At 48.3% G+C, this 15,554-nt stretch overlaps 1 protein-coding gene across 1 annotated transcript; it reads right to left on the reverse strand.

Moving 5' to 3' along the window:
- Positions 1-3,762: 3,762 nt before the first annotated feature.
- Positions 3,763-14,489, reverse strand: LMO2 (LIM domain only 2). Its single transcript, XM_088452620.1, has 3 exons — positions 14,048-14,489; positions 7,875-8,090; positions 3,763-4,847 (listed from the first exon to the last, which is right to left on the reverse strand). The coding sequence occupies exons 1-3, from the start codon at positions 14,086-14,088 to the stop codon at positions 4,628-4,630; spliced, it is 477 nt and encodes a 158-aa protein (XP_088308746.1). The 5' UTR covers positions 14,089-14,489; the 3' UTR covers positions 3,763-4,627.
- Positions 14,490-15,554: the final 1,065 nt, after the last annotated feature.

Raw genomic sequence — 15,554 nt, forward strand, 5'->3', positions numbered from 1 at the left:
GAGGTTCTGGAGGTACTGTGATAAGGGTCTGACATTAGGGAGGCAGATTTCAACACTCCTTGGTTGAGTGCAGAAAAAAATAAGACAGGAGTGAGAGTAACGTTGCAGCTTGGTAAAACCATGCTGCACTACACGTGGGGCAGTTTTCAAATATGCAGAGATAATTAGGGGTAATTTTACTGAAGTGAGAGTTTTTAGAAGCGAGTTTTAGAAGAGACGTTGCCCATAGCAACCAATCAGATTCTAGCTATAATCTTCTAGAAGGTGCTAGTGAAATGTTAAGTAGTACATAGATGTTGACATTCTGGATGAGGGAGGGTCCCTGCACTGAACGCCATATCGCTCAGTGTGGGCACATTATCCACTGCACAGGATGAAGAACGATTGCATGATAACAATGTTGTAATCGTACAGTCGTTCCTCTCTCGTGTAGTGGATATGCACCTTTAGGGCTGTAACTATGTACCCGGAGTGTACCGTTACAGCCGCCCAATACATGGCACCCCTTCCCGCCACCTGAGAAGCCACCATACACTAGTGGAGAGCTCCATGTCAGACCATCAGCTGCTGCTTTCGTCTGTCTATAGCAGGGGTAGGGAACCTTTTTTTCTGCTGAGGGCCATTTTGATATATATATATAACATTATTCGCGGGCCTGGTGCAGGCCACGCCCCCTCTGTGTGATGTCACACAGGGGCGGGCCACTATCACCAGTGATTACAGCAATGCCTGGAGCATCCTGAGGATGCTACGGGGAGCTGTAAGGGCAGCAGTGTGACCATCTGCAGCGTCCTAAGGATGCTCCAAGCGGGTCTGCTGCATAGACTTTGGCTGCAGGGTGCCATTCTTGGCACCCTGCTAGCCAAATGAGGCTAGCAGAAAAAAAGCTCAGAGGACCTGACCAAATGATTCCGGGGGCCTTATACGGCCCCTGGGCCTGAGGTTCCCCATCCCTAATCTATAGCCTGTCCGTACTCATTGGTGTTGCTGATCCTCAGCTGCTCCTTATGTTAGAGTAACACGTCCGGCGCCACCCTCACCCACAACTGTGTCTCACTCCCCCATGGCATGCCTATATTCTGTGTGCAACTGCGGGTGTATCTGCTTGTGAAATGCTACACTACAGTGTCAGCAGCTGTGATGGGGGGGAGGGGCACCAGATTATGACTTGCCTCCGGGCGTCTGGGATGAATTTACACCATTGGGCGGCAGTGTAGTGTTTGCGGGGAGCAGGTGCAGAGTTAGGTGTAGTGTAGGTAGTGTGTGCAGGGAGCGGGTGCAGGGTTAGAGGCGGTGGGGTGAAAGGTTAGGGATGGAGGGCTAGTAGTACCTGTCCTGTGTCCGGTCCATGGAAGCCAGAGCCGTAACTAGACTTTTTGTGTACCAGAGGGAGCATTGTCGCCCCCCCCCCCCTCATTTTTTTAAATAGGCATGGGGAAGGGCCAGGGAAGAGATAGAGGAGTCCAGGAGATGCTGGGGATAAATAGGGACATAAGATAGTGCACCTGAGAGAGGGCCATGGCCTCATGGGGAAGGGCCAGGGAAGAGATAGGGGAGGCCAGGAGATGCTGGGGATAAATAGGGACATAAAATAGTGCACCTGAGAGAGGGCCATGGCCTCATGGGGAAGGGCCAGGGAAGAGATAGAGGAGGCCAGGAGATGCTGGGGATAAATAGGGACATAATATAGTGCACCTGAGAGAGGGCCATGGCCTCATGGGGAAGAGCCAGGGAAGAGATAGGGGAGGCCAGGAGATGCTGGGGATAAAAGAAGAGGAAGCTACAAGTAAGAATGATAATAAACAGGAAAAGTGACAGGCCTGCGGTGCCCAGTGCCTTGGCACTGGTCGCACTACCCTAGTTACGGCCCTGATGGAAGCTGTTTGCGACACTGGAGAAGAAATGGAGGAGGATGACAGCGCTGCGGAAGGTGAGTAATTAAGGACTAATTAAGCTAATTAGAAACTTACAATTGCTTAATTAGTAATGGGGTGGACGGGTCCAAAGGGTTCCAGCAAGTGCCGACAAATTTCCCTAAAATATGGATTTTATACAAAAAATGTAAAAAAAAAAAAGAACTCCCAAAATTAGACCACGAAAAAAAAAAAAAGGATTTTAGATCTGCTCTGAAGACGCTAAAAAAAAAAATTTCAAAATCTCGCAACCAATTGAATAAAAACATCTTGCACCTGCAAAACACTGCGGATGCCAGAGCCTCCGCAAAGGAGTATCCGCAGCATAGCTCTTTTGTGCTTGCACAAACTTCAGCTGTCCGCCAAATTATTAACAGGCGATGGCTACATGCCACAGCAGTTCAATGGCTCCCTTCCGATGGCCACCCCTAAACCGAGAGGCTAGCACGTATTTTTAGTCAAGCCCAGTTAGTGTGCCAGGATCAGTGGAACCAACAGGGAAGGGGGCGGGAACAAAGACACAAAACCCCGCCTCCAACATGACATGGCTATGCCACGTCCACTGTTTAATTTTGCAATGTGGCGTGGCCAATCTTCCTTCATACCAGTGCCCAGCATTTTACATGCCGGCCCTGGTCATGACTATGACCCAGTAACTATCAAGGATGGGGAGATCTCTGAACCAATAAAACCTGTATTGGCACACAATTCAGGCCTAGTTCCAGCCGAGGAGTAAGATTTTTATAATACGCGGCTGAATCACACATTAAAAAAAAGGTTTTTATGAACACATTTCATTTCTCTTATAACCTGCATGGTAGCAGCGTTATTTAATTAAGTCCCATCTACTTACAATAATTACAGCATTCATAAAACATTCCCATTATTAAAAAAGTTGACCGTTTTTGGACAACCACTTATAATCAATCCGGATGCCCACATATACTAGAAAGAGTTCCCCCGCACTTGTCATCTGCATCAAGAGCTGGCCCGCCACTGTTAGTGCACGCAGCGCTTCAACACAGCTCTGTGCCCTATAGGCAGGCTTGAACTGGCAACAAGAACTGGCTCTTCCATTAAGGTAAAATGTTCCTGATCTTACTGTTGCATACCTCCCAACATGACCCTCTCCAGGAGGGTCACAATGCTCTGGTCCTGGACTTCCCTGGTAAGAGGCGGGGCTGCAGCGCAGTTCAAAATTCAAATAGGGGAGTCACACCAACTGTCATTTCACACACTGCCCAACATCACTGGCTGGGACTCACTGGCAGTTGGTGTGACTCCCCTATTTGAATATTGGACTGTACTGCAGCCCCGCCTCTGGAGCCTCCACCAATCATAAATTACCAGGGAAATCCAGGACCAGAGCATTGTGTCCCTCCTGGAGAGGGTCATGTTGGGAGGTATGCTGTTGCCAAGGAACGGGTTTTGGGGGAGATGTATCAAACCTCCAAACGGGTGGAAAACTTACCCATAGCAACCAACCAGCTTCTACCTATCATTTTATAGAATGTAGATGATAAATGCTACCTCAAAGCTGATTGGTTGCTATGGGTAACTTCTCAACTTGTCCGCATCTCCACTCTTTAGAAAGTTTGATCCATCTCCCCCTTAATGGGGTACATACTGTACATCAAGAACCTATCGGCACAGTGCTCGGTTTTGCCGATGATTGTGCCCGATAATCTGCAAAATCCAACCTGTTGGATATCCTCAAGCCGACGATTCCGACCCAAAAATGATCAGAATTGGTGAGTTGGGCATTTCTAACATGTTGGGTTTTGCCGATCGCTAGAGAGTCTCAGTTTCTCCGACGATCAGTAAAATCCAACATGTTAGAAATCCCCAACTAGCCGATTGCGATCATTTTTGGGTTGGAATTGGCGAATCAACGATTTCCAATATTTTGGATTTTGTCTATTCATTTTACATCATCTATCAGCACAGAGTTCCATTTTGATGGGCCCCTTAAAGGGTTTCCGCTGTTAGCAACCCACTAACAGGGAGGAGGAGTACCGGAACTAAATAAATACTCAAAACTATATAAAGGTTTTCAGTTACATTGATTGCAGTTGTCAATCATGTTCTAAGTCAAAAAATGTTTCCCCTTTTTTTTTTTTTTAGAAATAAAGTTTGTTTATAGTTCTCCTTTAATCCTTAAATACCATTCCACCATAGGAATAAGGTCGTCAGTCACATTTACATGTCAATTAACCTTCCACTAGTAAAGAAAGTTTAAAGTAAGGAGAAACATCTACTAGTATTGCATAGATTATCCAGCTTTGGCAAAATTATATACTATATATATATATTTATATATAGTTTATCCATTCATTGCTATACACTACAGTTCAGCTTGACATCGCTGCTTCCAAACTCATCCACAAAAGTTTCCTGCGGGTTGTTGGGTTGTAGTTTTGTCAGATTGTTTTGCGTGTAACGACACAATTGTTCAGAATCCGGATCACGCAAACTATTGTCATTAGTATATTTGTGGTACTGCAGATGGGTGACTGGGAGAGAAGCGATTAGTGCATCGGATTGCTGAGACCAGTTTGGGCAGCCACCTGAGCTGGCGGCAATTATATAACGCGCTGTCAGTTGTGAATGCCATAGTGTATACGATGTCTAATCCTATGACTTGAAGTTTTAGGGCCACTAAACAGGTTTATGTCCCTGGTGGGCGTAGTGAGACCAGGAACACCCTCCCAGGGCTACATCATTCCATTAAGTTTGGTCCATTCGTAGATGTCCTGCTCACAGACAATGTCCGAGTTTATAAGCAGGTAGCGGTCACCCACGCAGAAGTGCTTCTGACAAGCTGCGCACTTGAAGCACTCCAGATGATAGACTTTGTCCTTCACCCGCATGGTCATCTCGTAGGCTCGGATCCGCTTGTCACACGACGCACACAGACCGTCCTGGCCGAAGAGCCTGCACAAGAGAAGCCACAAAGTAAGTAATGTTCATTCTGCTCATAAAACATGCGTGTCACCGATCAAACACTGATAACCTTACTCAGGGCCGCCCTTGGCGTTGCACAGGACTGACACATGTTGAGGGTCACGCATGGGATGTGACCATGACCTACTCCTCCATCTCCCAACCCTCCTCCATGACCCCTACCAGCAGGTACAAAATACTCTACGCCTGGAGACCCCTTAAAATGTATGATTATAATTACTAGTGTTGAACTCATGCATTGATGAGAAGGGTTGGGTACAGGATGCCAGCACTCGGGATCTTGGCGGTCAGAACTCTGATATTGGCATCCCGACCAGGTTAGGATGCCGACGTCAGGGCCGTTTCTAGGGGCAGGCGACCCGTGCAATCGCACGGGGCGCGCTGCCTCCTACCCCTGCTGTAGAAACAGCATGTTAACTGCCGGGCGCCCGCTGAGATTCAGTTACCAGCGGGCGCCCGGCAGAGCAGCCGGAGACGGAGACGGAGGCTCCTGCTTCCGGCTCCCACAATGTGCACTATGGGAGGACGTCATGACGTCTTTCCCATAGTGCAGAGAGAGGAGCAGCCGAGCGGAGCGGACGCCAGAGCTGGGGCCAGAGCAGGGCTGAAGGTAAGTGTTACTGTTTTTTTTTTTTTTTGTGTGTGTGCAGGCAGCCTGGACAATACTTGGGGGGAGGCACTACTACTGGGGGCACTTCTGCTGGGGGAGCCACCACTACTGGGGGCACCTGGGCACAGCTACTAGGGACATTACTCTGGGTGCACTTCTACTGGGGGAGACACCACTACTGGGGGCACCCGGGCACTACTACTGGGGACATTGCTCGGGGGGCACTTCTACTGGGGTTATTGCTTAGGAGGCATTACTCAGGGGCCAGGGGCACTTCTACTGGGGGCACTACTACTTGGGGCTTTTCTACTTGGGGCACTACTACAAAGGGAGCATCACTATTGGGGGCACTAATACAGGGGCATTAATACTGGGGAATTTATAAAGGGGACACTACTACAGGGGGCATTACTATTGGGGGCAATACAACTGGGGACACTACTACTGGGGCACTACAACAGGAACCATTACTATTGGGGGCATTACTGATGGGGGCATGACTACAGGGGGCACTACTAATGGGGGCTCTGCATAAGTTACACTACCACTGTGGGCACTGCATAAGGGGCATAAATACAGGGGACACTGCATATGGGGACAACTACAGGGGGCACTGCATAATGGGCACTTTTGCCTGAGAGCCAGTGGGGGGGAAGCCTAAGACCTGTCGGGATGGAATGGCAAGGGAGGGGGCTGGAATGGTAAGGGAGGGGAGAGAATGGTAAGGGAGGGGGCTGGAATGAAGTGTGTATTATGTGAATCATGTTTTTTCAATGTGTTTTATGTGGTTCTGGATTTAATAATGTATTTGAGGTGGATGTGGTTTTAAAACGTAGTTTATGTGCCTCTGGCTTTTCCAATATATTTTATGTGGAAGTGGTTTGTTGCAGTGTATTTTATGTGGATCTGGCTGGGCTCGCTCCCAACGCGACTAAAACCGGGTGTGATGCAAGGTCATACTTCTGCAAATGTCACACCACAGGCATGCACACAGAAATGCGGCGTGGGCTTGTGACAGCTAGGCCACACCCCATTTTTTGAGCGCGCGCCGGAGGCGCGCGCATGCTGTCTATCTTTTATTTAGCTCCATATATTTTTCAGCGCTTTGCCTCTGACAGGTTAGACACCCTTGTACTCAGTAGTCACGGTGGCTGTCATTCTGTGGTCTTTCTAGATCACGCTCCCTTACTGTGATACCACACCCCCTCACGATGACGCCACGCCCACTCCACAATATTACTGCTTCGAGGGGGGGGGGGGCGCATTTTGACTGCTCGCACTGGGAGCCTCAGACCCTAGAAACTGCCCTGGCCGACGTCCCCAGGTAAGTAAGCTTAACCCAAACCCTAACCATCCCCCCCGATGCCAAATGCCTAAACCTATCCCCCCTCCCTGCAGCCTAAACCTAACCCCCCTTGCAGCCTAACTCTAACCCTCGCCCTAGGGTCTCATCCTAACCCTCCCCGTAGTGTCTCACCCTCCCCCTAGTGTCTAACCCGAACCCTCCCCCTAGTACCTAAGCCTCCCCCTAATGTCTCCCCCTCCCCCTAGTCCCTAACCCTTCCCCTAGTGCCTAACCCTAACCCTCCCCCTAGTGTCTAACCATAACCCTCCCCCTAGTGCCTAACCATAACCATCCCATAGTGTCTCCCCCTCCCCCTAGTGCCTAACCCTCCCCCTAGTGTATCACCCTCCCCCTAGTGTATCACCCTCCCCCTAGTGCCTAACCCTAACCCTCCCCCTAGTGTCTAACCCTAACCCTCTCCCTAGTGTCTAAGCCTCCCCCTAGTGCCTAACCCTATCCCTCCCCCTTGTGTCTGACCCTCCCCCTAGTGTCTAACCCTAACCCTCCCCCTAGTGTCTAAGCCTCCCCCTAGTGCCTAACCCTAGCCCCCCCCCTTGTGTCTGACCCTCCCCCTAGTGTCTAACCCTATCACTCCCCCTTGTGTCTCACCCTCCACCTAGTGTCTAACCCTCCCCTAACTCCATATACTTAACTTCCGGCGTCGGCATTCTGACCAAATTTTAAAGAATGACATTTTAAACATCTGTGCATCCCTCGTTTAAAGAAGAGTTGGATATCAGTTCTGCGCAGCTGTGAAGGGTGGGGCATTTCTTCAACTCCAGAGCTAGCCCAGGGCCCCACCGGGCTCTTCAAACAAGTAATTAGTGCCGACACCCCCCTTAGTACCCCTGAAAATTTGTCAGTAATTCTTAAGGGTCGGCCCTTACATTAGTCAAGTCATCTAGTCTATCTTCTTCTACGTTTCTTGTTGCATGGCACAACCCAAATTCCAGTATACTTTAATGACTAAATGAATTTGGAATTTTGAGGACTTACAGTAATGGATAACCTACAGTATGTTACATGGCACTTTGTACATTACCTGAGGTAGTCCCTCCGGCACAGCTTACGCCCCAGTTTGTAGTAAAGTCTCCTTCCGACCTCTCCCAACCGGCAACCACACAGGTCGCAGCTCAGACAGTCCTCATGCCAGTACTGGTCAATGGCCTTCAGAAAGTAGCGGTCACCGATGCTTTGCTGGCAGCCCCCACATGTCAGAAGTGAGGGTGGGATCTGCAGTACTTCGTCCACTGGCTCACTGTTGGCAACAAAATAGAGTCACAGAGGACACAGTGTTATTAAATTTGATTATTGTCTTTTCCAGACACATCGTTTTACACACGTGACAAACACAGACCTATGTACACACGCTTAGGGCCCGATTGCCAAGTTGCAGGCAAGTCCGTCAGCGCACAGATCTTGCGTTCCCTAGCAAACTGCGCATGCGGTGGAGTGCTGCACGGCCAGCCGAACAATATAGCATGCGGCGGCGTTGCAGGTAATGAAGGACGGAACGAAGGATCGTTCTATCGTTCATTGCATAGCTCAATGTGTAGCTGTGGTAACGATATGTCGGCCCGTCCGGGTACACATCGGCAATAGCTCTAGAGCTATTACGGGAAGAGTTGTAGAAATCTCCACTTGTGGCTGCTTAGGTGTAACTGGGAGGCAAGTGGTTTTTTTCCGAGCTGTCCTTATCTTTTACTATATACTAATGTGCCCCTTCTCTTTACCGAGTCCTCGCTCACAGAACCATTTTATTATTATCATTTAAATTCTAAGGCACCACAAGAGTTTCGTAGCGCTGTTCATAGGCCAACAACATACAGGATCACAGGTATATATTCAGTATAAAAACAGATAAAAAAGATAAACACAGTCCATGGCCCCAGCTCTTACAAAAAGAGCTGTCCTTGGCGATGATTGGACTTCCAAGTGTATGATCTGGGTGTCCATCTACGCATGCATCGTATGACGCGCGCACGCGGGGGATGCTGGGAGCTCCGATTGGATCCCTCTCTGCGCACAATGCGTAAAGAAGCCCATCGGCTTCTATTGGGCAATGTTATCTACAGATGGCGTTGCCCACCGGGTTCAAGCATCGTACACAGGGGAAGTGCGGCCAAAACTCAGGAAGCGTTACTTTTCAGATTTTTGCCCGCGTTTTCCCTTTAGTACATCCAGCCCCCTATGTTTAGTCTATGACATACTTACCTACTTTATGGACATCCTTCCCGGGAGCAGCCTCGAGAGCTGCTGCTAGAGGCCGGTTCGGGGGGCTGGGCCAGGCTGATGATGTAATTAGGGACCGCCCCCTTTCCCATTAAAAGTCTGCGATTTGCGGAGCTGCGAGGAGGGGGCAGGGCTAATTTAGGCAAATCGCTGTTTACCCCCGCCCCCTCCTTGTGAACCCGCAAATTCCCCATTAAATCTCCCCATACTGCCCGCTTCCCTAGGAAGTGGGCAGGATGCGGGAGATCAGCTTACACTTCCGTGGGTGCGGGAGGCTACCCGAAAAATCGTGAGTCTCCCGCGAATTCCGGTAAGGTAGGCATGTATGGTCTATGATGAAAGCACACATTGGGGAGAGCATCACAAAATGTGCGCCTCGAGGTCAGTGAGGCGCTTACGTATTTACTATACCCTAAGCAGGGACCACAGGCGTGTTACCAACCCACATTGTAATGCAGGACCCAGCGATGAATCTCTAATCAGTTTTGGGACAAAATGAAAGTGCATCCAGTTCTAAAACTACAAAACAAACAACAACAAACAACAGACCATAGGCAATACTGCACAAAAACATATTCATATGGATTGGGAATAAAACCGTAATAAAACAAGTCTGGGCAATAATAACAGACAGACACAGAGGAAAGGGATCTGCTTGCAAGCTTACAATCCGTAGATAATGTAACACTGCAATAATTAATGCTACTCATATGTAGCATGGGGTACAAAGGTCTAGGGTGCCTACACGCTTACCGATTCGCTCACGATCCAACATCGTGAGCGATTTCCCTTGTGACTCTCCCCGGCAGTCCTGCACACGATTTGGTCCAATGTGACAAACATCTGTCGTGCATCCTCACTTTGTTCAGTGCATCGTGTTCCAGATTGTCAGATCTGCCCTACAGCGCGGCAGATCTGACTATGCGATGTGCGACCAGCGGGGACCCGCATCGTGATCGTGAGTGGTGACTCAACGATTTGGGCATATTTCACACGATCTGCCGTTCCGATGCGTCGGAATCGGCCAGATCGAGGACAATATCGGTAAGTGTGTAGGCACCTTAAGGCAAATGGGTGGCAGGTGAATAGCTGCTGCAACTAACTATTTTGTTATATTGTAAAAAAATAAATAAAATAAGCTCCTCCCAGGGCAGGCTGGTGATAGCAGTAGTTACTGTTGCTAGCAAAAGGTGTGCATGGCTTATTCTTTCAACCAATGGATATCTCTGGTGTTACAGAACATAGGGCATACTTGATAGGGGACTTGCCGAACTCAAATTGTTACAAGTGTGGAACTCAGCTAGCAGACCTGTACCAATGCCTTTGGGCATGTCCCCTGATTCAAGGCTCTTGGCTCCAGGTTCCTACCTATTTTATAGCTAATTTCAACTACATTCCTTTCACACCAGAGTGGGCTTTGTTTGGAATACTTCCAGCCCCTTGTACCAATGTTACGGAGGGTGGTAGGCGCCTCCTACTGGCAAAAAGTTCCGAAGCTTGTAAGACTATCCTACAGACCTGGGTACACCATCACTTTCACTTTTCAAAGCTAAGCTACATTGCTTGTTTAGAATGAATTGGGTTTGAGGTCACCTTGGACAAGGAACTTAGGCCCTCATTCAGAGCCGGACACTATTTGCGCTCACTCGTTCAGAAAAAAGGGGTGGCTATTCAAATGAACCGTTCGCTCTTTGCGGTCTGTTCACGCCTCTAGGTCTGAATGACCGAACCAAACATGCGGTCGTTTTTTGGAAAACTACGCCCCCTGGCCGCTTGCATCCTACGTCATGTCCGCTATTTATTAGATTAATCGAGTACATCGACCAGCGTATGAACTGCTCGCTATTCTTGTGGTTGGTTTTTCCTACCGCAATCTTGCGAGCAGTTCTGACTATAAAATAACCCAGTGACGTGGTCAATGACGCTGCTGTATTAATTATGCACACCCATAAAACGCCCGTTTTGACCTTTAAGCACGCCTGCGTTCGGATCTCCACTCCCCGTTTTCAAGCACCTTCCCCTGTTACCACCCACAAACGCCTCATCCTGTCACTCAAAATAGCAGGCATTCGCTATTTAGCGAACAAACGATTTTCGTCCGCACTGACTGGTTCGCGCATGCGTATTACGATCCGTACGCATGCGCAGTTGTGCAAACATCGCTCGGAACGAACGAGCGGCCGCTTACGAGAGGCTCTGAATCAGGCCCTTAAAACTGAAATATTCTCTCTATTGTGGAAAGTTATATAGCCATGCTTTCTAGCCCTATGCAGACCCAAATGCATCATAGAATACAGAATTCATCCTGGTACCTGCAGCTAATGATCCTCCAATACAACTTTAATGTGGGACCTCCTTTGTTGTAATCATTTTGTCAATTTGTTTTTTACATAATATTTGTGGACCATGGGAGGGGTTTGGGGGGGCCGGCGGGGTACCTACTTTCTGCTGTTTTTACAATTTTATTATTTACTTTTTTACTGTGGTGAATTTCTATGTGATGGAGCCGATTGGTTCCTTACTTCATTGTCTTAATGATGCTATATATCCTATGTCTTATTGTACTATTATTTGTAATTATTTTTTTCCTTTTGAATATTTGCGCTGTTGTTCATTATAGTGTTTGTGTATGTGAAACTTGATGCTTCAATAAAATCTTATTAATAAAAAAATAATAATCTTTGCCTGAGCATGGATATTCTTAAAACCTGGACTGTTAGGGTGCCTTGGTAAACACTGACATAGAGGCCTATTTATCAAAGTGTATTTGAGTTATAATCCCCGAAAACACCTCAAATACTAAGTATCCCCGTGTGTATGAAGGAGGGACCGCAGCAGGAGGTATCTCCGATACCTGCTGTGATCCCTCCGTTACCGCTGGCAAATGGTGATTGCCAAATTTACCAATATCCAGAATGCCATGCATTCCAGATGTTGGCCCCCACAGCTAACCCCATCTGAACATGGCGTTAGCCGCTGTAGCCTATGGGCTACACCGCACATAATTAGCCGGCAGAGGGATCCGCTGGAACCCTCCCCGGCTATGGCGGATGAGCATGTGCAGTTCACGGGACTGTGTATGCGCACCACTCCCAGAACTGGCCGGCAGCTCTCTGGAGACATCTCAGGGACGTGCTCTTTTCAGAACCCATGTCCCTGCATGACCCGGATGATACATCCGGCCGAAGAGATCGCTTTTTGCAATCCGATCGTGGGCGTTACTGGCATGCCCTGATCACATTGCAAAAGCGATCGTTGATAAATGGGCCCCATAGCGAGTATTACTTTCCAGCATGCATAGATTAACATGGATCCTCATTTTGCACTCATCCTCTCCATGCCATAATTATTCCACCAGGATGTTAAACTCATGGAACAAAGCTATTTCAGCACTTGCCATATATATTGTCATAACAAGTGACTTAACGTTCCCTTCTCCTGGAAAATAATTTTAACCATTCTTCCACTTGTTATCAATTGCGCACTGTGTGACTATACACAGAATATTCACAGTAGTAACAATGTTCTAAACCTAAAGGCAATATTGGCAGCGTAATAATAATAATATATCACAAAATACCGCACCACTAACAAACCCAATAACAGCTCATCTTCTACAGCAGAGGTTCCCAAACTCGGTCCTCAGGACACCCTAACGGTCCAGGTTTTAAGGATAACCATGTTTGGGCACAGGTGATTTAATTAGTAACTCAATCTATTAATTAAACCATCTGTGCTCAACCATGAATATCTTTAAAACCTGGACCGTTAGGGTGTTTGAGGACAGAGTTTCGGGAACCGCTGTTCTATAGTGACATTCCTCGTGTCACAGTACAGAGCTTTACCTGGTAAATTCACAGGTAATGCATAGTATATAATGTATATGTATATAAGTAACACAGCATTCATGGATAACACAGCGTAGACACACATGCAGGATATTAGGATCACTAATGTAGATTACTTATAGAGGGGAAACTACAGCCAGAATATTCGCTTATTATAGTGTATTGATTTGATAACCAACCCTATTACTGCTGGATATGTTCTACACTGAGTGATATTGGGGTTAAGGCATAAAGGTAATTATGAATACAATGACTATGTCTGCTTCACTGAACCGGAGAACAAACAGTATTTGTGTCATACACACACATATATATATATATATATATATATATATATATATATATATATAGGCTTACCGTCCATACGATCCCTTGAAACTGAGACACGTATGAATTACACAGGTTCTGTGGCTGATTAAAACCAGATGAAATCCAGGCTTGAAGTCAGCCAGCCACAGAACCTGTGTAATTCCAATTGTAAAGCACAACGGAATATGCTGCGCTATATAACAAACTGTTAATAAAAATAATAATAAATAAATTCATGAGTGTCCCAGTTTAAAGGGATAGTATGGTGAGCCTAACCATATACATTCTCATAGTCATATATTCTTCTATGGCAGAGGATCCCAAATGCGTTCCTCAAGGCACGCCAACAGTTCAGGTGTTCAGCGATATTCCTGGTTGGGCACAGGTGGTTAAATCAAATTGACTGAGTTACTAATTAAGTCACCTGTATGGATATCCTTAAAACCTGGACTGTTAGGGTGCCTTGAGAACCACGTTTAGGAATCTCTCTTCTATGGTAAATTTCCCACAGCTAGTGTGCCAAAGCCTCAAACCCTTTTGACATGTTCTGTAAGTGTCCAATCCCCCAGCCTGCCGCCCCCCCACGCCATCTGTACCCCCCTCCCATTTAATATACCACTGTCCCTAATATTCTATAGCAGCGACTAGACAATGTCTCACAAGCCTCGGAGGCTCTGCCGTGTGCCCCCAGGGTCTCTGCACCCAGGGCTGCCACCTGTACCATTTCACTGCGCTGCCCCCCTAATCTCGCAGCTTCTCCTATCTCCCCACCCACCCATGTGCTGTAACAATGAGAGACCCCCCCCCTTCCCCATGCGTTGCTCACTCTGCAGGATCCAGGCTCTTTCTCTCTATGACTGATGACATTTGCCTCGTCCTGTGCGCCTTCTCTTATTGTCCCCTCCGTGGTCTCTTGTCTTCCTCCCTCCGTCCGTACACCACGGTCCTGGATTACACAGTCACAAGTCCGTGCGCCGGTGCCCCCCAAGGACAGAGCTTGCCCCCCAACTCCCGGTGTCACGCAGGAGAGCTCCCTGATGCCTGTTCTCCATCCCCGTGCCAGTCACATCTGCATTCCCAGCAGCTGAGGGAGTCCTGTTGCAAGGAGGAAGGTCTGAGAGGGACGCCTGTGTCACTGTCACTTATATAGGATCGGAGTCCCCTATGCAGAATGAGTCCCTAAGCACAGCCCCTCTGCTTTCATTTCCTTTTTCCTGATCACCATTCAAATACAATAGAAGGAAATGGTACTTAAAGGCACAGCTGCTCACTTCTGTCTGTGTCCAAGGCACCAGGATTACAACACACTAACATTGCAGCTGTCTTGCTGATTAACCCCCTGCGGTCCTGAGGGGGCTGTGTGGGAGGAAGGGGGGGGGGGATTAGAACAGCCTTGCATTTCTAACATCGTCATTGACCTGCCAGGGGGGCGGCAGGGGTTAATTCTTCTTTACTCAGGTTAGGGGTTAGTAAATAAATAGGTTTATTGCAGCATTACATATATTTATTTTTTTTTATCTAGTGTGCTATTGGGATTAGACAATGAGAATGTGGATTGCATGGTGTTTATCATACACATTAATTTCGGTTTGACTCCAGTGCATTCAGGGCCTGATGCAGACCCGATCGCAAGCACTGAGCGCTCGCAACCAGGTCGATGTTTGCCCACTGGGCATGCGCACGACTGAGTCGGCTCCATCGTGCGCATGCGCGAGACCCGGCTAGCGACGTGCACTCCGTCGCTCCGGGTCTCGCACCAAAGGGGGCGAGCTGTCGATGGTGATTGACAGCTTGCCCCGTTTCGTAGCCGGGCAGGGGGGGTGGCTGGCCAAACGGAGGCGTTCCCGAAGGAACGCCTGCCGTTTGGGGGCGGCCCCACTGACATCACCAGTGATGTCAGTGGGAGAGCTTCCGGCTCTCTGGGGCTTGCGGCCACGAGACCCTACCACAAGGGTCTCGTCGCAAGCCCGATGGTCACGATGGTCTTGACCATCGCGACCATCAACCTGGCTGCTCGCAATAGCTGTGGGTGGTCACCCACAGCTATACGAGCGGCCAGGAGGCCGAACAAAAAAAAAAAAAAAGCGTCCGTCTCTGAATCAGGCCCACTGTTTGGTGTTACATGAACGTGTCCTCGTATGTAGATGCCTACAGTGTGCAAACATTTGCGCAGTGTTTGTGCCCCTGTGTAAGGTGCCTATACACAGAGCAGATGGGGGGGCAGATACAATGTATACGGACCTGGGCCTTCCTTGGAGCCTGGCAGAGCTGATTATCGTGTGGTACCCATATGTGCCCAGTGGTTAGGGGGCAAAATCAGTCATTAGCGTCCT

This window comes from Taudactylus pleione, unplaced genomic scaffold (assembly GCF_031769625.1).
Source record: "Taudactylus pleione unplaced genomic scaffold, aTauple2 ptg000555l, whole genome shotgun sequence".
Taxonomy (NCBI): Eukaryota; Metazoa; Chordata; class Amphibia; order Anura; family Myobatrachidae; genus Taudactylus; species Taudactylus pleione.

Excerpts from the sequence above, each read along its gene's own strand:
- LMO2 (XM_088452620.1), bottom strand. The coding sequence starts at position 14,088 with ATGTCATCAGTCATAGAGAGAAAGAGCCTGGATCCTGCAGA. Across the intron at positions 8,091-14,047 it reads AAGAGCCTGGATCCTGCAGA|TGAGCCAGTGGACGAAGTAC; the intron begins GTGAGCAACGCA and ends TGTTGCCAACAG. Across the intron at positions 4,848-7,874 it reads TGCCGGAGGGACTACCTCAG|GCTCTTCGGCCAGGACGGTC; the intron begins GTAATGTACAAA and ends TCTCTTGTGCAG.